General features: G+C 46.7%; 1 protein-coding gene across 3 annotated transcripts in view; it reads right to left on the minus strand.

Annotated features, from left to right (window-relative positions):
• LOC125712766 (fibroblast growth factor 11-like) overlaps positions 1 to 22,676 on the minus strand; it is a 29,301-nt gene extending 6,625 nt beyond the window's left edge. For all 3 annotated transcript variants that reach the window (XR_007383393.1, XR_007383392.1, XM_048983191.1), the window contains exons 1-3: positions 22,479 to 22,676; positions 7,191 to 7,301; positions 5,879 to 5,982 (exon numbers count right to left, since the gene is read on the minus strand). Coding sequence is in view for 1 of the 3 variants with exons in the window: in XM_048983191.1 (XP_048839148.1) it covers positions 5,879 to 5,982; positions 7,191 to 7,301; positions 22,479 to 22,671 (408 nt within the window). In the remaining 2 variants the exon portion in view is untranslated. The remainder of the gene's footprint in view (positions 1 to 5,878; positions 5,983 to 7,190; positions 7,302 to 22,478) is intronic.
• Positions 22,677 to 23,707: the final 1,031 nt, after the last annotated feature.

The following is a 23,707-nucleotide window of genomic DNA, read 5'->3' on the forward strand; positions in this document are numbered from 1 at the left end:
TATAGGATTGTTCTTTAAGTCTAAAAGCCAAGGAGACTTTATAAAAAAAAAAACCTCTGGCTTCCTGTTACTTAAGACTCATTGACCACGGCCTGACAATTTGCCCTGTGCGCCGAGCCGCCAAAATTAATTCCCACAAAAGGAGGAAGAAGCAATTTGCAGCTATCGTGTTCAGAATCCTGAAGCGATAGAGAACTGTTTGTCATGCGGATCTCACTGGCCCGCCCTTCTCCTCATATCTTCTCCTTGATAGGATAAATGTCTCAACCCTTTCTAATGTTCAGATCTATTCCTTGCATTGGCTTAACATGAGCCACCATGCCTGAGTTTAAAACATACTGGAAAAGGTAGCAACAGGAAGGTCCTTCCTTCCATTTAAGTCTGCAACATTTTCCCCAATAAAAAATCAGGAACTTAAATGTTCCATGGAGACCGTTAAGGTGAGACTGACCTGATGCCACAGTATTACAGTGCTCTACTGCCCTGCAGTGCAAGAGAATTCTGTTAGAGAACTCTCATACGCTACAATGTTGCAACTTTACAGTGTTACAGCACTCCACAAAATTTCAGCACTGCATTGCCTTACAGTATTAGAGCATGTCATAGTCCTACGGGATTGCATAAAGCCATGAAGCTCATTAGCACCCTAAGAAGGCATCACCGCAGGCACTTGCCCCACACCTTCCCTCACCCCCCAGCAAACTTCCCAATTTCACTTTGTCCCAGGTGGTATATTCTTTTACATCAGGGTTCCCCAATTCTGGTCCAGGACAGCCAGTCTGCAAGACAGTTTGCAGATTTCCCTGCTCAAACACCAGCCAATTGTCAGGATTAGTAGGTGTGTCTGAGCAGGTGAGAAACCCCGCTTTGCATGGGACTCACACCAGCAGGGCAGGAGTGGAGCATGCTGGGAAGACACCCTAGGTGGCAGCTAGACTCACCTTGGTCCTGAGGCAACAGTGCTAACCGCTACACCACCAATAATTGCAAAGGCACCCCCATCAGTCCTCATCAGATCTTATTCCTGTATCTTAAAATTATAAATCACAAGCTCATAACAAATATGAGAAGAAATTCCAAGTCCAGGCATGTTTGTGTGTGTACATGTAGTTGTAGTGTTTGAGCAATGACTTCTGTAATGAGTAATGAGTGACTGTAGGGTGTGCATGTCATTGCACAGGCCGTATGGTAAAATAAACCTCCCTTTGATCCAGTCAGTGTGTCACACACTTTTTCTCAGTGTGTTGTTGGGTCAGTGTGTCGAATCACCCAATCATGTTGGCTGGCCGCTGTAAGAAAGCTGAAAATGGGGCATCTGTGGTTCTGGTTCAGAGATCCAGAGAAAAGAGGCCAAACTCAAATGCCGCAGAATAATTTTGCAAGCACAAAGGCAGCCATAATGCATATTGTACAATGCTTGATACGTACAGCATTTTTGTTGTAAAAAGCCATAAATCAAGATTAATCTCCTATGGTAGGTAGTATTGACATACCATAAAGGAAATTCTGATTTAAAAAATAAATAAATAAAAATCAGCTGTTTTTGTATGACTTCCTTGATTTTTTTTCTATGATTGCATCCCACTGGGATAAACCATGGAGAACAGAGCTACAGGATCGTACCAATTACGAGAGGGGTGTATAGGAATGTCGAAGGCAATGGATGGACCATGAAGTTCTGTGATGCGGATAAAAATGGGCCATCATAGAAACATTTCCAAGATTAGAACAACCTGCCAAAGTTGATGGCAAGACAAGGAGCACAGTGGCCTACGGCAGCATTAAAGGAGTTCCAGAAATTTCTGGAAGGTTGCGGTTACTCCTTGCACCTGACAACAATCTCCCACATTGTGCACATCTGGGCTGTGGAGCAGAATCACAAAATAGAGGCTTGGAACAGAACTGGATTGGTCTGGTTGGGGGCCCAGTATGATTCACGGGGTGCAAAATCTCTAGTGGTACCCTGCATGTTTGCGGTGGTTGTGCATACACATTGATGAGTTTACACACCTACACTTTGCAAAATTATGCCATTATTCCTATAAATGTTTATGCACTATAAATGGCAAAGATGCTTCCACTAGTATTATCTGCGGGGTGCATAATTATGCAACCAGGGTAATATTTTTCTCTTGAATTTTGTTCAATGCTAGGACACATTACAGTTGGAAAAATGGAAAAAATGACACAATTTATCTTAATTTCTGGCTCCTCATCACAAAAGCCTGCAATTCCAATGAGGGTGTGTAAAATTTTTTGCATCCACTATATGTGTGAAGTGCTCTGGGGAAGGGTGTTTAATTAGAATTAATTAAATAAAATTGGAGTGAATCAAACAGCTGAAAGATCTTTTAGGTTGGAGAACACATGCATATGCAGAATTTGGTTTTGCACTTCAGGTGTGGGACGTGTGGCTTGTACTTGTAAACATAGATTACTTCATGTGTTAGTCAGTCCTTCCCAGTCAGTAAAGTAGCTAAAGTGCTCAGCCTTATTTAAACAAGACGAAGATCTGAAAACATGCTGCTAAACCAGCTTTTATGCCCGTTGTTGAAATGGTAGCGTACATGCATGGGCGTGTAGGGTCTCAGTAATGATGCCATCTATCGCTGCACTCGTACGTTATGCTTTTCCTAACTCCGTAACATGACAGGTCCTCCATCTATAAGAGCCACTTCTGAATGTCATCAGGTGACTGAAATTTTGGTGACACCAAAATATCTACCTTCATCCGTCACATAGTCCCAGTGAGAAAGGGTGAAGAATTATTTTTTTTTTTCAGTTGTGGATAGGAAACACAATGCTCTCACACCTAGGCCTGTCAATGCTGTCAGACCTAAACCTCCATCCTGTTCGTACTGTAGTTGAACTTCAGTCTGCAGCTTCTTCTGCTGGCAGCTGCTGCGGAAATGTATGTGCGTGCAAAAGCCTGCTGATGTCCATGAGCAAAGGTTAAAAGACTACAGTCATAATATCAAACGTGCCGTGATATTACCAAAATAATAAGCAGAGAGGAATGTAATAACAGTGACCGTATAAGACAGCAGTAAACCGTAATGTCTATGATCAGTCTCCTGGATGAATGTCTGGTCTATACCCTCCCTGTTTCCATTTGTGTTGATCGCTCTTATTCTTCACTGTGACAGTGAGATGCACAAAATTACCACGAATGTAGGTTAAAAAAACAATTAAACAGGAGTCAGGTCTGCCTTGCTCTGTGGTAAATGACTAAACAGCAGTCCTGCTGTGTTCACTGTCTACCCCCCCCCACCCACTCCCCACAAGGGGGTTTCCAAACAGCACTCAGTCATATAAACTGGGTCAGAATGGGCCTGGCCCTATTTTTAACACAGAGCCACATTCGCAGCCTGCTCGTAGATAGCCAGACCGCACCACACTTGCCCTTCTCTGTGATGCTACAAATCACATTTGCGACAGCGCTTTGTTTACCGTCACGTTCGGTTTAATATGCACCAATGAGGTTGTCCGAAACATGTGACGTGAGGAACCTGATTGGTGGGGGAGCTGGCTCTCCCCAGGAGGGCTGGTGTCGGGGGAACTTATTGGCAAGGACACCGCTAGAGACTTTGGGCCCCAATGAAAGCGTATAATATTGTGCCCCCAACCCAGACCAATCAAATTATGTTCTAAACTTTTCAAGACCTCTGTCACTTAGGGCCCATGGAATCATCTTGACTTTCCCTCCCCTTTACAGCCCTTGCTTATAAGTGAAAGACTTGAGTTGACCAAGAGTGGTATGATGGATTAGTGGACGGCACTGTAACCTCGCACTCATAAGGCTCCCGAATTTCTTTTCCATCTCTGGTTTTTTGTCTATAGAGTTTTCGTGCTGTTTTCTTCCCACAGTCCAAAAACAAATTAGGTGTATCTTATGACGCCCTGATGACCATTAGTGATCCAGAATGACTACATTTCTGCATTGGATAGTGAGTAGATGCAATCCCCTACAGTGTGGTGTACTATACAGGTAAGTCAAATTATCTTTAAAGGCAAGGTGAAATCAAAACATTTACATTTTTTAAAATTATATTGAAAATAATAACCTGCATGAACCTGAACTGTGCCATGTGTATTACAATGTCATGAGATATGGCACCGAAATGGCATCAATGGGGCATGAATGGAGAATAAATATTATTGAATGCTTATGGTCTTACAACTTAGAACATCCATCCATCCATACATACATACATACATCCGTCTTTGATAACCTTTTATTCAATACAGAGTCACTGTGATCAGTTTACCCATCCGTGCATTTTCCAGCTGCTTATTCATTACAAGCACAAGGCAGGAGACCACTCTGGATGAGATGTCACGACACATTCACACATCTTGGGAATTTAGAGATGTCAGTTCACATAACTGCACGTCTTTGGACTGCAGAAGGAATTTGGAGAAAACACGCGTGACACGGGGAGAACATGCATGTTGCCCACGAAGCCATTTGCATAGCCCACTGATTGCTTTCGGGAATTGTGAAATGAAGTGTTCATCAGAAGGACGGGAGAAGGTTATAACCTTTGAAAGTTTTAAGCCCTTCCAGAAGTGCAATGGAAATGGAAAAGGGTCACACATTCGCGACACTGCCAAGATTAGACCATCCTACAAAATGAGAAAATGGATATTTATCAATGATATTTGCAAAGAGGTCACAACATGGTTTGGAGGCTCATTAGCTAAAATGGGAAATACTCCAGAGAACCATCTTGTCTTCTGCATCACATAGATCTTCTGGGTAAGTCACACCTGGAGTTTGCAGAAAGCCACCTTACAGAGGGTTTCGAGATATGAAGTTAAATTGGAGCTCGTCGACTTGATAGTGAGGAATGCATAAAAGTTGCGTGAACTAAACTACAGATCTCAGATATTACCACAAAGATTCCTAATTGCGGGGGTGGCATGGTGGTGCAGTGGTTAGCACTGTTGCCTCACACCTCTGGGACCCGGGTTCGAGTCTCCGCCTGAGTCACATGTGTGTGGAGTTTGCATGTTCTCCCCATGTCGTCGTGGGGTTTCCTCCGGGTACTCCGGTTTCCCCCCACAGTCCAAAGACATACTGGGGCTACTTGGATTTGCTAAATTGCCTGTAGGAGTGGGTGTGTTTGAATGGTGTGTGCGTGTGCTCTGTGATGGGCCCCCCAACCTGGGTTGTTCCCTGCCTTGTGCCCATTGCTTCCGGGATGGGCTCCGGACCACCTGCGATCCAGTAGGATAAGCGATTTGGAAACTGGACGGAAAATGGAAGTCTCTCTTTCTTCCCGTTATCTTGAGATCATGACATATTTCTCAATATAAAAATTGTTGTGATCTTGAGATAATACCTTTTGTTATCCCGATATCATGAGTTCATTTTCTTGTGATCTCCAGATAACGTTTGGAAAATGGATGGATGGATTCCAAATTGTCAGGAGAAAAGCCCTTGCATTTTAATCTGTCATCCTCTCTCATTTCCATTCCGTTCCGGTTTACATACATAGTGTTACTCATATATGACGCAGTAGGTGAAATTTAAGTAAAAGCAGCAGCTTAATTTAGTACAAAATACCTTTATTCAAGTCACACTTAATTTTGCAGGTTTGAGGCCTCGGTTCCTCTCCTCCAACACCTTATACTTGTCTGTCATCGCTCTCCATCTCTATGTCCCCCCCATCCTGGTCAGCAGATTGGGGTGTGTGTGAATACTGTTGTAAACAGACTGCAGTGATGTTGGACCGCTTGAGGACATTTGGGTATCAGACAGCTTTAAGTTTGACTGTGTCTGTCTGCCCCCAGTTCAGATGATCACATGATTCAGCAGCTGAGACAGCTAGTCCTCACTGTTCATGGGCAGGTACACCCGTGCTTGGGGACTTACTGAGGTGTAGAGGTAGCCTTCACCATTCATAGCCAGGTACAGTCCTGTCTTGGTACCCTGGATAGCCACAATCCTCAGGCCCACTGGAATCACGTTGAACTGTGCTGCCAAGAAGAAAAAGAAAGGCAGAAAGCAAGTATGTAGTATATGTTATGTAGTATGTAGTATGCAGCATGTATTATGTAGTATGTAGTATGCAGTATGTATTATGTAGCATGCAGTATGTGATCTTTGGACTACAGGTCTGAGAACAAATATTGGATTGATCTAATTGTCTGTCATGACACAGGGGTTCATTCAGCTGGATTAAGAAACCTGTGCTTTTAATGCCTCTCTGTGTATTATGGAGCTTCTTAGTGCAGAACACCTCTGAATACAGTATGGTGCCACTCTCTGCCTTTAAGACTGTTGAAATGAAATGACTTAAACTGATTTGAGGGGGACTTTGAGACAGAGAGAGAAACATGGACAGACAGATACAGAGAGGCCCATTTGTCACGCAGCTTTAAGGTAATTGGTGGAATAATGGCAAACACATATTTAAAGTTTTATATGGGCATAAATATGAAGGGGGCATCACACACTGACATGCCCAAAATGGTTGTGATCCAGCAGTAGATGACATAATATGGAATTAGCTAGTAGCTTAAGACTGAGCATATCTGTGCTCCATTATTTTAAATAAATATATAAAAGCTAAAAGTATTTAGGTCTCAAAACACACAATGTAAATCACATCCACAATTACAGCAAATTATATTACAGTACAGTACAGTAAATTATACCTACAACTGACAGTGATAAGTGTCTTTCTTAGTACTGCACTTAATTGCACCATTAAAGAAATTATCTCTTACAATCATTCACTGCCTTGTTGATATATCTCCAGTTGGGTACCCCATTTAGTGCCTGTATATCTGTTTTAAAGAGTATTGACCCTGGGACAGGTAGACAGATGGACAAACTGACAGCCTGAGAAACTGGGTGTTTCTCAATACCAAGAATGTAAAGACCATACTTGTGGTCATGACACAACCGGTCTTGCTGACTTGCCTCTGAATAACAAACTTGAGGAGCAATGAATCATGGGATTGGACTCTTTTGGCGAGGATGAAACCAATGTATCCTTGATATTTGGGCCTGGGCAAGAACAATATTCGGGGATTTTTACTGTCCTCTGTACTTCTGTTTTTGAGTGTTGGAACTGTACTTCAGCAATTGAATATAATGCAAAATGGGTACATGAGAATTCAAGTACAGTCAAGTGTGCATATTGAAAAACACCCACAGACAAGCAGGGAAACAGACTTACAGAAGCAGCTACTCTCGTCCCGTGTGCCATCCATCGTGCCGTCAGGTAGCATCTGGAGGTAAAAGCCATACTGGCAGTAGAGACGAGTCACAATGCCTTTGAGCTGGGGCTCTGGAGAAGGAAGGGCTTCGGTTAAAAACGTTGCTTCTGAAGATAACCCAGCCCTTAGCGGCCCCATTGCAAGTAAAGCCACACTCCAGCAGTGCCTCAGCGCCGATTGGTGCTATCATCAATGTCATTGTACCCTGAGAAATCGAAAGACAGGAATTCTGTCAGCCAACAGGGCAGTAATCTTGACAGATATATGGTGAGCAGAGCCTCTTAGGTTTACCCACAGTATGCAGGAGGAGCAAAAAGAAGTTTGAATGTTTTATGAATACGGCTCTGCTTGCCAACTTTATTCATTTAGAGAATGTCTTTTGTTTACTCAGCAGCCAAAAAGCTGTTAATATGAGTTCCCGGGAGTTTGTGTCCCTGGTCTAAGGACACATAAATTTTGTTCAAGGTGGCAGGAGAAGCCCACAGGGCTAGCTCACGTCCAGGGCCAGCTAACAGGGCACTTATCTTGGGGAAGGAACATGACAAAGACTGGGAGGATTGTCAGAGATGCTGTCACTGTAGGGACACTATCAAGGTTTAAGGACGAATCGGGATCGAGCATCAGGATTCTGCCCGGGCTCTGTCTGTACCAGTGGTCAAGAGTAGCTACTGCTTGCTGTCAGTAGTTTCTGCTTCTAGTAGCTTCTAGTATCACCTGTCAGTGCAGTTTACTGCTGTAATCATAGCATCAGTCTGAGGATTTTGGCTTCAACATACACAAAGTATGCACTTCCTCCCCAGGCTGCTTAGATGTGACCCTGCGTGTTTTCCTGGGATGTGAGAGATGTGTATCGACTTTGGCCTCATTTAGGCCTCATTTGATACATCCGTCCCCCTCCCTTCCGCCCATCACCACCTTTTTCAAAGTCCTGACTAAATGTTCTCGAACTCCCATCGCGGGCAGCACTGAGACACGTAGCAGAAAATCAACAAATTGATCTCGGGGGGCCGAATCTCCAACATGCATCATTTCTCTAAGCTCACATTCAAATGTGCACATTCCTGAAGGAGAGGGGCATTCTGGGTGAACGGAGCTCCAAATATTTCATTACAGGAACCCTGAGAGCTGCCAGCTAGTGAGTGCACATATGAATATACTCCCCCACAGTCACGCACGCATGCTCTTGCTTGCAGTATATTGAAAAAGGTATATACTATTAAATAATGAAACGTAGGACAGAACTGGGTGGCTGCTGGAGGAGGTGCTGATGTGGCCAACAGGGGGCGCCATCCTGTGGTCTGTATGGGGCCCAGTGCCACAGTGCAGTGCTGGGGACACTGTGCTGTAAAAATGCCCTGGCTGAAATTGCCCATTGTGGCCCTTTCAAGTCCAGCCCCTATATCCAACTGGTGCATTCTGCCCCTTCACCACCTTACCTACTGTGTGGTGAGCGTACAGCTGCCGAATGGCTGCTGCCACATCATCCAGGTGGGGGCTACACTTTGTGGTGGTGATTGAAGTGGCTCCTCCTTGGTTCTGTAAAATGACTTTGGCGTCTTGAAAAGCGCTACATAAATGTAACGTTCATTCACGTTTAAGGGGAAGACTGGGAAGGTGGGAAAGGCGGAGAGAAAAAAAAATCTAAGAGGAGGAAAATTGGTAAGATGTAAAATAGCCAAATTTGAGCTGAGAAAGAGATGGAGAGACAAACTAAGGGAGTATTTATGCTTCCGATCCAACCTATGAGAGGTAGTGTGAGAGAGGACGGGATGGGATGTAAAGGAATGAAAGAGGATGAGATGAGAAAAAAATTAAAGAGGGGGCAATAAAGGAAAGAGCATGACTTATTCATTCTCTGTGTCATATCTACACAAGGGATCAAGTCTGAACGCAGAGGGCAGATCAGAAAAAGGAAGTAGGGAGGACCGGATGGGAGAAAAAAGCAGAGTGAAAGAGAGGGCTGATAAAGGGAAGAACGTAATTCATTTGCTCACGGAGTCATAACCCTGCAAGGTGTCTGGGCTGTGCATAGAGGGCAGATCAGTTTGCACTGCTCCTGCCCTTCATTTACACTCATCTAAGGCCAGGGGATAATGAAACTGAGCTCCACTGAGCTTCCTCCCTCTCACACCCCCACACATCAAGAAAGATAACCGCTACTCAAATATGCAACGAATTTATACCTCTCTGGCAAATTCATTAATACAATCGGTGTCCGCTCCCCACTTCCTGTTTCTGTAATGATTTTTTTTTCTGTAAACTCTGTGTGCGCGAGTAATGTCTGTCCCTTATTTTCTGTTTTCCTCAACCCTCTCTTCCTGTATCTGTCTGTCTTGATCTCAGCATATTAGAGCAGTGTTTCCCCACCCGGTCCTTGGGGACCCGCAGTCGGTTCATGTTTTTGCTCCCTCCCAGCTCCCAAATGGGAGCAAAAACATAGACTGTCTGTGGCTCCCTGAGGACTGGATTGAGAAACACTGTATTAGAGAGAATTGTTGCCACCAAAGGATGGATGGATGGATGAATGAACATAGCGCACAATAACTGAGTCTGCTGAATGAGATGAAAGAACAGAATGGATCAGAGACCACTCCCCCATAAAAATCTCTCTAGATGTTTCGGAGTTCTTTGACTTCACTTGTCGATTCTCCGGTTCAGCTCACCCCTCACATGTACATTGGGATTTAGATCAGGTGACTGGAATGACCATTGATTCTGTGTTCAATCAACCTCTGTCGCAAAAAAAAAATTAGTGTTGCTTCATATCGTCACAAAACTCAGTAAAATTTAGCAAACCCCAGGCAGCTGTGCGGTTTGATATTTTGGAGACTTGATAACCCCAGAATGAAATCAAGTGCTATACTTGTCCAGCTGTGTTCCTTGAAAACTGTTTGCCTCTGGAACCATCCTCTTCCCCGTGCATGAAGGCAAAACAGGCTTGTGTTCACTTCCAGGCAGATTAATCACAGCTGCAGATGTTCGAGACCTGTTAATTATTACTTTAATAGTGGAAATGAGGATTCTCGAAGCGTGCAGCTATTTTTATAGCCTTTGCCAGATTTATGTAGGTCAACAACCTTTAGTCTAATTTCATTTATGTATTCTGCGGTCTTACCCATGTTGATAGATGACTAAAGGAATCTGGCCTGTACCTCATATTTATACCCCAGGGGAACAGGAGGTTGTTCATCACCACCTAAGATTTCATAAAAACGCAGACGTGCTTGAAAAAAAGTACAATATATTTTTGTTAATTAAAATTTGTTCATGGGAATGTTTCAAGGTGCCAGTAATTGTGACATTACAATTGTATGCTTTGATATTTAAAAAAATAGGGTTTGTTTTCTTATATTTACATTTGCCTCAGTGAAAGGTTAGATTTCTCTCATAGTATGAGTGCAAGAGCAGGCTAATGGACAATAGAGACATTTTCTCGTTTTTGTCATTTTTGCCAAGGGTGCCAATAATTCTGGCGAGAAGCATATGACCTGTGTATGTAAGCGCTGTCCTTCGAAGGCAGTCCCAGGGAGTTCAGCTTCATACCTGGGATGCCGAGCAGTGAAGCACAAAAATGTGACGTTTCTGAGGGGCTCTGAGCCGCTGGGCTGCTGCGTCTCCCTCACTGCCTTGGCACTGAAGTGCTGAGCTGGCAGCTCAGCTCTCTCCCTCTCTCCCTCTCTCTCTCTCGTTCCCTTTCTTCTCACTTTCATTTGTCTCCTCTACGTTTTTCTCTCTCTCCTTCTCTATTACCCGGTCTCTCTGCTTCTTTCCTTCGTTCTCCTTCAGCAGTGACACATTGGTCCTAATGATAATTAGAGCATTCCAGAAAGATCTCTCATGCTATAAGAAACAAAAAAAAAATGTAATCCACAGAAATTTGATGGAAAGCCAAGGAGAAATAAGGTTGTTTTACTTCTCTCCCTTTATCATTTCCCTCTCTCTGATTGGAGGAGCTCTTCTGTTAGCTAAATACAGTTCATTAATGTGATGTCGGGAGCCTGTTTACTGATAATGGAACATCGCGTTTAATCCAAAGCTTGTCGTCATGTACCTCGTATTGCTCACCTCAATGCGCGTGATCTGCAAAACGGTTGCACTTGCTACATGTTACATTCTGTTACATCCAGACATCCCAAATTATTTACTGTATTCCATAAACAAATCCCCCTGCAAAATTCTGGCTCTTAACCCTTTGTCGGCCATAAGGAGGGGAACTCATATTCTGCTCATCAGTAATCTCACACATCGGTACCCTGTAATTAGTCTCTTTAGCTTGGGGCTCTTCCTGTGTTTTTTTTTTTTTCAGCTGTAAATTAACCTCAAGGAGGTGTTTTTTAAGCATTACACTTTTCTAATTACACCCTCTGTTGAGAGTCACTGGGCAGGAATGATGCTGTGATTGAGGCACCCAGGTGCTGATAACGAGGAAAGAGGCCAGTCTCTTCTACCTGATCTAGTAGATGTTTTGGTCGAAAGTAACATGCAAGTGAGAATAAAACAGCCGGATCAGTCAGTGTTTCTGTAGGGCCTCATGTTACGGGTCTCGCTGAAGGTCCAGTGGTGACATTACTCTACCGGCTGTGTCGTTTGAACTCACATCTTTGCAGATACGGACACATGCCCCTAAGCGATGGAGCTGCACACCACCCCTCTGATGGATCAGCAGAAGAAGAAATGAGTAAGACTGAGTTAAAGTAAATTTGGTGATGGAGGCTAGATGGTGAAGCCCTGGACCTGATTGACTTCCACCATCCATACAGCCACAACCTGCCCCACCATTGGGAAGCCTAATTATGACAGGAGAAAACTTTGCTGCACGAAAGAATGGTGATCACATAGCTACCCAAAAGAACAATCAGCAGCAGTTGCTAAGCCAATGAGTGTCAGGAAGCTGAGATGAACAACAGGAAGTACAAAAGGCTGAGCCAATGAGCATCAGCTTGTTTGACAACGGCTTTGGATGGATGGGATTGGATGGGTGGGTTTTCTTGCACACAATAACCTTGTGTCTGTGTTTGTTTCTCAGGTGTGGAGTCATTACAGATGCTGCTGATTAAGGACTTCTCACACAGGCCAAAAAAGTTAAAGTGAAAGCTAAGTGGTTTTTGTGACTTTTAGGGTACAGGTATGTTTCTTAGTTTTCCTCTTAATCCCCATTTAAACTGCGGGATGCGATGTCATTGTGATATACCGTATGTACCAGGAATGCCCAGTTAGCACATGGGTGTCTTTTATTTGCAATAACAGAGTTAACCAGAGACTTCTGGGTAAATGATGTAACACATGCGTCAGAGGTCTGAGAGAGAAACTGGCGAATGCTGGGGTTAGTGCAGCGGCTAACATGGGACTGATTTGTTCGGTTCAGGCTTCAGGTGGACAGTAGCGAGGGTTTGTTTCCCACTGAAATGTGGATGGTTCTGCTGACAAAGCAGGGCAGCGGTGCCCCCCTCCCCCAGTGCCACCACAGAGGCCAAACAGAAAGAGAACAAACGGCACCTGAGCTGCATGCTGCAGTGAGGATCCAGTGCTCCGATTCCCCCACTCAGCACTACCCCACTCTGACTCTTCTTCACAGTGTTAGTGGGACAAACAGCTTGTCTGGAGTCTTCCTCCCAGTGCTAACTGGGTAAGCAACCCATCCAGGGTCTTCATCATGGAATCCTTCTCCACAGCGTCATCACAGCTCTGAATCCAGTATCTTCATAACAGCATCTCCTCCGCGGCGTCTATCTCAGACTGCTGACTTCAGCGTCTTCCTGACAGCATCTTCTGCACATCGTCTGAATCACAGCGCTGAGAGGATGAACTGTGTGCTCACTCCCTTCCCGCCCAATGTAATTATGGTTTAACTGATGAGTTACCCAGAATGGAGCTCACCTAACTTGCACTGCATGCTCACACACAGCACGCAAACACCCAGATTCAGATTCGCACACAACGAACACAGCACATAATCTTTTCCAGCTATGACGTTCTTCATAACTGTACGCTTGTTTGTCTCGTATAATTCTTACAACAGGATCCCATTTTCTCCCCCGTTCCCTCTCCCTGGTTTATTTCCTGCCCCGTAGAGGTTGTGCCAAATGTGTCCTTGTCGGGTCTAATCAAAATACCCACTAATTCCATTTCAGCTGTGGACCATGAGAAGTTATATTAAACAGTCATCTACATGCAGAGCACTGTGTCACAGACGGCCAAAGGCAGGTGTGCATGCCACATTAACACAGTGCCTCTGCTCTAAGTATTAATATGGCCAAGCTCATGATAAGGAGCCCAGTTTAGCAGCATAAGGCTGTGTGGCCTGCTCTGGAATGGATCAGCCCAAAGCTCTGCTGTGTTGGCCTGTGAAATAATTGAGACATCTAGTTGCAGCTCTATACAGCAATGAGGCCACCACATGTCTGCCAAAGGTCATGTCGCCTCTGATTTTAGTTTATGGGTAATTATGTGTCATCTGAAATGTGTTCTGTTTTCTTTGAAAGTGTCTCCTGAGGTTCATGTCAGCCTTCTTTCTATCCAGCCCTCGGAAGGAGAACACGCCGCCGCACACCAATGTCCTCTCTCTAATTGTTTGTTTTTTTTTTCCGGAAGTAATTCTTAAGAGATTACAAAGTGAGTCCAATCTCTTTCTTTTCATTACATAATGGCATAAGCTGCATCTAAGCCATGCTCCTATCAGGGAGCATTATCAAGCAGAAGCTGCCCCGAAGATTTAATTGAAAACGGGGACACATGTAGACCAGCGTCCATCACACCGGCGTCCTCAACAGACGAAGATAAGGTTTCCAAGGTGACCAGGCTTTTTGGTGAAAGTCTGATTGGAGGACATGGCTTGAGAATACTGCGTCAAGAATAGTGTGCTAAAGATACCGCATGAGTACACTTGGTGAAAATACTGCGTCAGAACAACAAATGAGATTCTCATGCGAGTCAGATACACTGAGTCAGACACTATTCTATCTATTACAGGGGTGCCCAAAATGTTGATCGCGATCTACCAGTTGATTGCAAAGGTAGTCTGGGTAGATCGTACGGTATAAAAAAATAGAGGACCAGCTGTTTGCAAAACTCTAGCAGGCTGCCGAGTCGGCTAGTTAGCCTCCAATCTATTATTCTAATCTATTCTACTACACTTCAGAAAGGGTATAAAACTGAATGGGGGAGCTGGACCCAGTAAGAAGCCAGAAACCTACCACTTCCATGCGGAATGGGAGGAGGATTTTTTTTCTTCGATGTCATATTCGAAGTTCGTTTGCCTCATCTGTCAGTCTACCGTTGCTATTAGGAAGAAGCGACATCAACTTCCCTCCAAAAAGCGAGCTGAGAAAGAGAATCGTGAAGGAACTAAAATCCCAGTTCAATAAAAAAATAAATAAATAATAATAAAAAATTATACTCAATATATTTATAAATAAATATGTGTTTTGCATTTTTTTGTAGGTGCCATGCCCTGCTCGTCTGATCCTCCTGTGTTCCATGCCCCCTCGTTAACCTCGTGTGGAATCCCGCTTGTTATCAGCTGTTTCCTGTTTTTAAAATGTTGTGCATTTTAGTCCGCATTCGAGTCCATTTCCCTAGGTCTGTCATTGAAGTCTCATGGTGTTGTGCTGCCTGCTTGTGGTCCCTGCTCCCTGTCTCCATTAAATCCGGTATTCCCCAGTCCTACGCATCCCTCTCCTGCTTCCCCGTTCTGTGCACCGCCACCAGTCACGACAGAATCACAGACCTCAAAAAGAAGACAACTCGCCTCATGGAGGACGAATACATGTCCTTTGTAGATGAGGTGATGTATTGGTTGACACAGCCCGTGATCCAGGAGGATCCCGTGGCTAGAGGGTCAGTGCACTGAAGCCGGGATATCCTGGAAAAGATGCCCCTACCCGGCAACGCGCACCAAGCGGAAGAGTGCTTGAAAACCTCCGGCGGCTTTGAGAAAGGGCAGCTGAAGTGATGATGCAGCAGGTGGATGTGGACTGCGGGCTATACTACGGCAAGCGACCTGGATTTCCAGGAACACCCATGAGCTCGCCGAAAGCTGGGTAAAAGCAGCGTCACGGAAAGCAGGACGACGTCCCGGAGATCTGCCTGGGGGCTACCCAGATCTATGCTTTTTCCCCAGCCTGGTGTCTGAAGATGCCTCTTCCGATTTTGGACCCCACAGTGTGATGTCGCCACCGTTGCTTCACGTAAGCGGGTGCCCAAAGCCCACACCGCCACTGCTCTGCTGCCAAATCGCGCAGCACACCTGCCTGCTCCTTCACTGGCAGTGCCGGCAGCTCACCCCTTTCTAGGGACGCGCCTGGCTCTTAAAGGGGCCAAGTCAGATGGGGGTGTTATTCCACAGGTCCCCAAGATCCCTAAACGGACGATGCTGATGGCCAAGACACAAAGTCCTGCTCCGCCTGTTCCTGACCTGCTGGTTCCTGACCTGCCGGTTCCTGCACCGTTTGTTGATGGTCCACCCTTCACGGTTCCCATACCGCCTGTGCCTGAAGTTCCTGACCTGCCTGTTCTGGACCAGCCTGCTCTTGAGGTTCCTGCACTGCCTATCCCAGAGGGTCTTGCTCTTGTTCCTGACCTGCCCCCAGAGGTTCCCGCTCAGCTGATTCCTGGGTCCGTGCCTCTGGTTCTAGTCCCGGCGGCTGATGTGCTGCCCTGCGAGGCTCCTGCTCCGCCCACAGAGGCTTCGACTCCGCCCGTCCCTGAGGTTCCTGCTCTCCCCGGTTCCTATACCTCCAGCTCCAGTTCTCCGGTTCCTGATCCAGCTCCCGCACCACTGGCCCCCATCATCCCAATCCCTGTCCCTGAGCAGGTCCGGAACTGTCCGACCACCGCTCCTGTCCCCTTGGGGGAGGAGGAGCTCGAGTGGAACCCCTCGGGGATTTCCCTGGTGGCCCCACTGAACCCTTCTAGGGGAGTAACTCCTCCACCACCTCCGTAGCAGAGCAGATCCCGGCCGGGTCCCCACCTTTCAGTCTCCAGGAAAGGGGGAGGACACCTACGTCGGGGTTGTGCCCCACCCACCCTGCCTCCTAGCCCGCCCTAAGTCTCCCTGGCTGAGGCTCGAGGAGCACCTGTGGGTCCTTTGGCTCCTGCTCGGCAGTCGCCTATGGTTTCCCGGGCTCCTGCTCAGCTGTCACCTTCGGCCCCGCCTATGATGCCTCGTCACTTGCCTGTGGATTTCCCCGCTTCGACTCGTCAGTCTCCTGCAGGTCCCCCCACTCCGGCTCGTCGGTCGGCTGCACCTTTGCCAGCTGTGGCTGCACCATCGCCTGCCACGGTTTCACCTCCCTCCTCGCCTTTGCCGCGGTCCTCTTCGCCTTCCTCCTTGCCTTCCCTGGTGCCCTCTCCAACTTCCTCCTCGCCTCCTTTGCCTGTCCCTCCATCAGCCTCCTCGCCCCGTTCAAGGTCCCCTCCTGCTCCTGACTCCTGTCCGCCGAGGGTCCCTCCGGCTCAAGCCTCGAGGTCGCCTGCTGTCCCTATGACTTCCGCCTCTCACCCGCTGGGGTTCCCTTGGGCTCCCCATTGTTCCCCATCCTTTACCTTCCTGCCTCCCATGTCTGCTCCTCATCCCTCTGTTTCTCCTATGTTTGCACCTGGTCCCTTCATTCCTCCCGTTGGTGTTCCCCCTGTGTCTCCTTGCCTAGTGCCCCTGTGCCTGTTCTGTGTGTCCGTCCTGTTTCCAGGGCCCCATTGATGTTTTGCTCTTGTTTCCCCAGGTCCGTTGCTTCCCTTGAGTGCCCGGAGTGCGCGCCTTTGGGGGATGGGTTCTGTCATGCCCTGTTCATCCTATCCTCCTGTGTGCCATGTCATCTCGTTAACCTCGTGTGAAATCCCGCTTGTTATCAGCTGTTTCTTGTTTTTCCATTGAGTCCTGTGCATTTTAGTCCCTGTTCGAGTCCATTTCCCTAGGTCTGTCATTGAAGTCTCATGGTGTTGTGCTGCCTGCTTGTGCCTGCTTGTGGTCCCTGCTCCCTGTCTCCATTAAATCCCGTATTCCCTACGCGTCCCTCTCCTGCTTCCCCGTTCCGTGCACCGCCACCGGTCACGACAGAAGGTAGATCATTTTGACTTGGTCATTTATAGGTAACTCGCAAGCTAAAAAAGTGTGGGCACCCCTGCTCTATTAGATACAAAGTGACCATACTGTGTTAGACACTACGTGATATTGTTGTATAAGTACACTGAGTTAGAACAACACGTGAGGACACTGAGTGAGAATTTGCTTGGCCAAGTACTTTTGAGTTGCAAAACAAGCCATTGCTTTGTCATCATAATTTTTACTGTTTTGAGTTTGTTGTCTCATGTTTGAATTTCCTCTCTACTGACCAAGAAATATCAAGAGCACAGAGGCTGCAGTCTTGCATGGCATAATCTGGGCCGTGGCTGTGTGTGAATGTAATGGGCAGGGCCAAATTTAGGGGGGTGGGGGCCCCTGGGCTAAACTCATTGTTGGGGTTCTACCTACAAAATGATACACTTCTGTAACAACCAGGGAAAAAGCTTTAGGCCTCCCTACAGTCCCATAGGCCATGTGTAAGTCCAGCCTTGGTATTGTGGAAGCTAGGTCAAGATTAGCTATTTTCTTTAATCTGCTGTTAGTGTAATTAAAGGAGGAAACACAATTACTGTACTTAGGAAACATGCTGCTCTGAGTTTTTCACATAAAATTGTGAAACCGTAACTTTTGCTTTAGCTAACTCACATAAACATATTTTGTTATACCATCAGTGAAGGGAAACCCACTAAGGAAGCTAAGTTTACAGGATTTCGTTATTTCTATTCAGCTGTCCCAGTAGTTTTGATTTTCCAAGCTGGCTAAATCTCCAATGATAGGGCTAGCTTTTCCGGCCACATGTTAGGCTGACTCTCCAGTAATCAAGCTAGCGGGCTTGCTGTCATGGTCTGAGCTGGGCTAGTTCTCCAGTGATAGGGCTAGTTGTCATAGCCTGAGCTGGGCTTGCTCTCCAGTGATAGGGCAAGATGTCCAGTGGTAGGCCTAGCTTTCATGGCTTGAGCTAGGCTAACTCTCCAGTGATAGGGCTAGCTATCCAGTGGTAGGGCAAGCCGTCCAATGGTAGGGCTAACTCTCCTGTTATAGGGCTAGCTGTCTAGTGACAGGGCCGGCTGTCATGGCCTGAATTGGGAAAGCTCTCCAGTAGTACAGATAGCCATCCTTTTCTGCAGCATCCTCCCTTCAGTTCTCAGCTACAGTGTGGGAGGTGGCGTAGGGTGCCCCTGATCGGCTCTCACCCAGCTGGAGAAGTCAGGCTGGGGCCCCGCCTTCCCTGCAGGATCGCTACAGGAGCCACACTACACCACACGTCTGATCAGATGTTATGGAGTCAGCAAGCGGAGGTGTGGACCTGACAGTCACCCTTCCGCAGCGTCTCCCGATGACCTCCTCACACACCTGCAGTCCATTTAAGATTCACGGCACACAGCACTTTCTGTCACTCAGTCAATACAGCCGACAGATGAGTGCTGAGGTGTTACTAGAGCATGCAAGGCCCCCTATCCTCCTTTCTGCCTCTGCTTCTTAACCTGACAAATGTCCCCATATTAATACTCCACGCACACATCTCTCCTGCCACAGCTATACAATGGGCTGTGTATATGCTTTTGATATTTACTGCAGTGACAAGTGTCAATTGCAAAGGCTGAGCAAGGCAAACCAGAAACTGAAGGCAGGGGCATTATGGCCCTTTTTCCAGAGCCAATCAGCTGTGAGCAGATGTTAACCCTTGGAAGCCTTGCTGTTTCAAAAGACGGCAATCATTGACCTCCTGATCACCTAAAAGTTAATGTTCATTCTGAGCCATTTCTTCATTCAGATAAGACAGTGAAAATGGTTGGTATGGCTCACCAGTTCAAGCAAGACTAATGAAGGAGAAGATATTTGCATTATTCATTTGTTCCACCTGCTGGAAATAGCTTATTGCACTGCCTGGCTCATTCATCTGGTTGTTTTTACTGAAATAATTTAGGTGAAGACTTAAAACAGCAGTTTGCTTGCTTCAGGTTAGAGCCTTTAGTTTTCCATGTTTATGACGAAGGTAGAGTTTGGAAGACATGGAATTTAGACATGGTAAGTCAAAGGAGAGAGGCTATAGGACTATATATGGCTTCAGAAGCAATTACCAGAGGTGGAAAATTCAGGTTCAGAAAGTACAAACCAACCAGTTGAATATAAAGAGTTACAGTCAGAGAGTACTCAATTAGTACAATTGAAGGTTGAAACATGATCTTGGTCTGGATTTGTAGTTTCTGAATCTGAACTTTCCACCTATGGCAGTTACTCCCTCACAGTACACTTCAGGTGTTTCTGAGCAAGGTTGGGGGGGGGGGGGTAAATGGTGGCAGTACCATGCAGGGAGTGTGAAAGAATTATTTATTAAGACAAAGGAAACAGCCAGGGCCTGAGGGATGGCTAAGTACCTCCCGGGAGAGTGGGTGACTACTATGAATGTAAAAAGGATTTCTGTCGCCTATCGTGGTCATATTTCTTCTCCAGGCCCCAAGGACCAAACACAGAATAGCCGAATACATAGAATGACAGATCATACATGGTGGTAACATCTCTAGTTCGTAACATCCTTTACAGTCTTTACCCCACCATCAGATGCCCCTTCTAATCCACTTGGGCCTGTCACTGTGTTGCTTCGCAATATAAGATCTGTAGCATTCTCACCCTGATTGCCTGTTGATGCACAAAACAATCTGCGAAGAGATATGAGACCGAAATACTGCACAATAATGAAAGCGGAAATGCGAAGTACTCTGCAGGCGTTTGAATCACTTTACAGACTCCTAGACACTGCGTGAGCCTTGTAGGATTTTTAAGATCTCTAATGGGATAATGGGATGATATCCGGCCAAAGTAGAATTCTGACGATTCTGCAGAGCACTTGTTGGCAGACCTGACCATTTGTTGACCCCTCAGAGACCCCTAAGAGGATGTCTAACCCCAGTGCAGGATTAAACCAGGCCCAACAAGGACATCACAGTGCACTTGACATGGACCTACGATCATTTATCCAGCATCAGCTGATTTAACTTTATCTGCACTCCTTGGCAGCGTCAGTCAGCTCGATCCTCAGGGACCACCAGGCGGTCCGTGTTTTCACTCTCTCCCAGCTCCCAAACAGATAGTCTCCATTTTTGCTTTTGGGAGCTGGTATGTAGCAAAAACATGGACTGCCTGGGGGTCTCCTAGGACATCTTTGAGAAATACTGCTCTAGAGGTTTAGTCTGTGTTTTTTGGTTGGATAGTAACAAAGTCATGCTCTCGTTAGGTCAGTATATTGGTTTGGTGTCTACAGCATCACTGCAGCATTTTGTTCAGTATCTTGTTTTTGTAACACAGTCGGCATAACGATGGCTGTGTCAGTGTTTTGGTTTGGTTCTGATAGCATGTTTACGATTTGGGACGACCGCCTAGCCCAAAACAGGCCTCATGTCCCACACAGTAACGAATGGCACAGACTGGAAGCTCGCTCGTGCTCGTCTTGCTGTGAGGAACACTACACAAAATGAAGTTTAAAGTATGACCCCCCCCCCCCCCCCCCCCACCAGCTGCCCCACCCCCTCGGCGACCTGGATTCTGCTAAACTGGCAGCTCATTTCAATGTGTGACAGAAAATGAGGTTTCCATCTCTTGCTTCTCTTTATTCCCCGGTGGACAGAACAACCTTGACAAGAGGTGGATCATCATAGCTCCAGGACCCCAGAGGATGATCAAGTCCTTGGAGCACTGGAAAATAAGGAGGGCGTGGTCACCTGTTCAGGTGAGGCATGGGATGTCATGTGACCCATCCCTGCTCCTTGATACGCCTGCTCACTAATGACACACTTTTACACTTAGCCTATGGCTTGGGTGAATGTGTCTAATTCTGTGTGTTTGTGCGTGTGCATGTGACCCTGTGTGGGCTTTTGCTCGTTTGTGGGTTTGTGATCCCAGTTGTGTGTCTCTCTTTTTGTCACCAAGTTACAGAGTATTTGTGTTGCCAAATATACCTGCGCTTTTAGAAATAGCCCCAGCATTGGAGAGTAACGATGGCCTGCCGCCAACATGGCCAGGTTAAGGACGTCTCTGAACAGGACTACTCAGTCACTGTGTTTCTGTGACTCAGTTTGCTGTCAATAAACAAAACAAAAGCAGGACAAACATAATGCCAGGAGAGGCCATCGATCAGCCACCGAATCTCTGCGGGAAATGAAGATAGGAACTAAAGAATTAGGTTTGCAGATGAAAATCCTGAAAGCAGGACTTTCGTTTGTCGGGATGTTTGTCATGTTTATCTGCTCCGTGTAGCTGCTCGGGATTCTCAGCTGCTCCTCGCTGATTTGCAGTTTGTTATCAAGGCTGACAGCAACTCTCTCACATGCATTTTCATGCACAAAACATTGGAAATGCTGTGTGATTCAAAGTAACTGATTTTTTTTTTCAGCTGCAACATAATTCCAATAGTAATTTTCCAGATTTTCTGTGCTCACGCTAATGGTTACTCATTTACTCCTTTCTCTCTGCTGACTCCAGTGTAATTATAAGTAGTAGTTACTCTCCACACTTCCTCTCTTGTATTTTTGAGCACTGTTCAATCTGTGCTGCTTATTTAATCCAATAACCAGCGTCACATGCTGATTAGATTTGCATGTACTCACAATACTGTGTCCTCTGTACTTATAAATACATATTTATAAATACTCTTTTTCAGTGCACCAATATCCGGCTTGGCTAAGTAAACAAAAGTACCCCTGGGGGAGGTTGAATAACAGCAAATACACCATGCAAAACCATACCCCACCCTAATCACAGCACCCCCATGAAACATATAAGGGTCTACCCCAAACAGTGATGATTTAGACAACTGATTTAACACGTCGTTTTAGCCCTGCAATACAGTGAACTGTTGTCTAACACGTTTGTGTCTCACTGTCGACAATGTTGTCACTGCCATTATTCATTTTTACAGTACGCCAATTTCATATAGCGAGTTGATGGATGATTTGTCGTGGACATAGTTATTCACTATGCACATCAACTTTCAGTGTCATGCTATTGATTTTGTTCACTCCTACAATGGACCCACTAGACGTTAAGTGAATTTAGCTGAAAATGTTCTTTTTTGTAGTATTGTATAACAACAGCTCTCTTGGGGTTCTGATCAGCCATGAAACAAGCTGGAAATCCAGCCACCATAGAGCCATAAGTCACACCTGAGTTTTTAGCAGATGAGGAAACTCACCGGGCTGTTTCTGGGTTCGCCCTCTGTGGCCGCTGCACAGCCGCACTTTGGAGATGAGCACCAGGATCTGCTTCTGGCACAGCGACTTGTTGCTCTTGGGGCAGGGCCGCCGTTTGCTGCTGACGGGCCGGTTCGCTGGCTCATCCTTCACCGCACGCTTCTGTCGGATCAGGGAGCTAGCGAGCGCCGCCATTTTCCCCCTATCGGCAGGGGGTTCCCCCCGGAGACTCGGCTACCCTCGTTGGCCCGGCCCCCCCCCCCCACCCCAGAGGAACGGAGAGGGAGAGCCAAGAGAAGAGCCGCCCCTCCGCGAAGGGGGCAACGGCCAGAGTCCGGAAAAGTTTGCAAGAGAGACTGAGTAGAAGCTCCAAACCCAACAGGTTACATAGTCAGAAAAAAGTGTGGAGAGAAAGCGGAAGAAGGCAGGAGTCGCCGCGGCATGTGCACCACCGCTGCTCTCCAGATACGCCGCAGCCCCAACAAGTTTGCTCCGCTGCTGGAGAAACGGCCCAGGATGCAGCTCCTCAGACGAACCAGTCACAGATCGGTCCCTCTTCTCGTCTCCAAACCCCACTGCTGCTTAAAGGAGTAACCGCCGAGGACGACAGTCCGCCAGCGGCGAACGATCACGCCGCTTCGCCCGACCTCCAACTTTCCTCGTGAAAAGAAGGAAGGAGAAGAAAAAAAAGGAGAGAGAGAAGGCAGGATGGCTGGATTGGGTGCAAACGGCGGAGAGCTCAGGGTGCTTGTGGAAAGTCCCAGCGGTGACCAGAGACAGAGGTGACATTCAGACTCCCTGGAGGGGAGGGGGTGGCTGTCTGCCCTGATTCAGTCCTCAGAGCCTCGGAGTGGGGGCTTCAAGGAACAGGGGCTCCAGCTCCACAGGGCAGCGCGGCATCCCAGCCTTTATGTGCTTGTCCTTCAGACGCGGGGCAGCAGAGTGAGAGAGGGAGAGAGTGAGAGAGGGAGAGAGAGAGGGGCGGGGGAGAGAGAGACAGAGGGGATGAATGGACGGTGGGGTGCAGCAGGTCACAGGCTGTAAGCTCTCACACACACAAACACACACTGCTGCAGCGCGCCAGCAGTCCCCTTCAGCAGAAGCAGAGCGCATTCCGCATGCGTGTGCGCGCGTGTGCGCGAGTGTGTTTGAGCGAGCGCGTGGCTCCATCATCATCCATGCAGCCGCCGATAACGAATCGCAGAGTCCACACCGGTAGCATGCCTCTCTC

This window comes from Brienomyrus brachyistius, chromosome 18 (assembly GCF_023856365.1).
Source record: "Brienomyrus brachyistius isolate T26 chromosome 18, BBRACH_0.4, whole genome shotgun sequence".
Lineage (NCBI taxonomy): Eukaryota > Metazoa > Chordata > Actinopteri > Osteoglossiformes > Mormyridae > Brienomyrus > Brienomyrus brachyistius.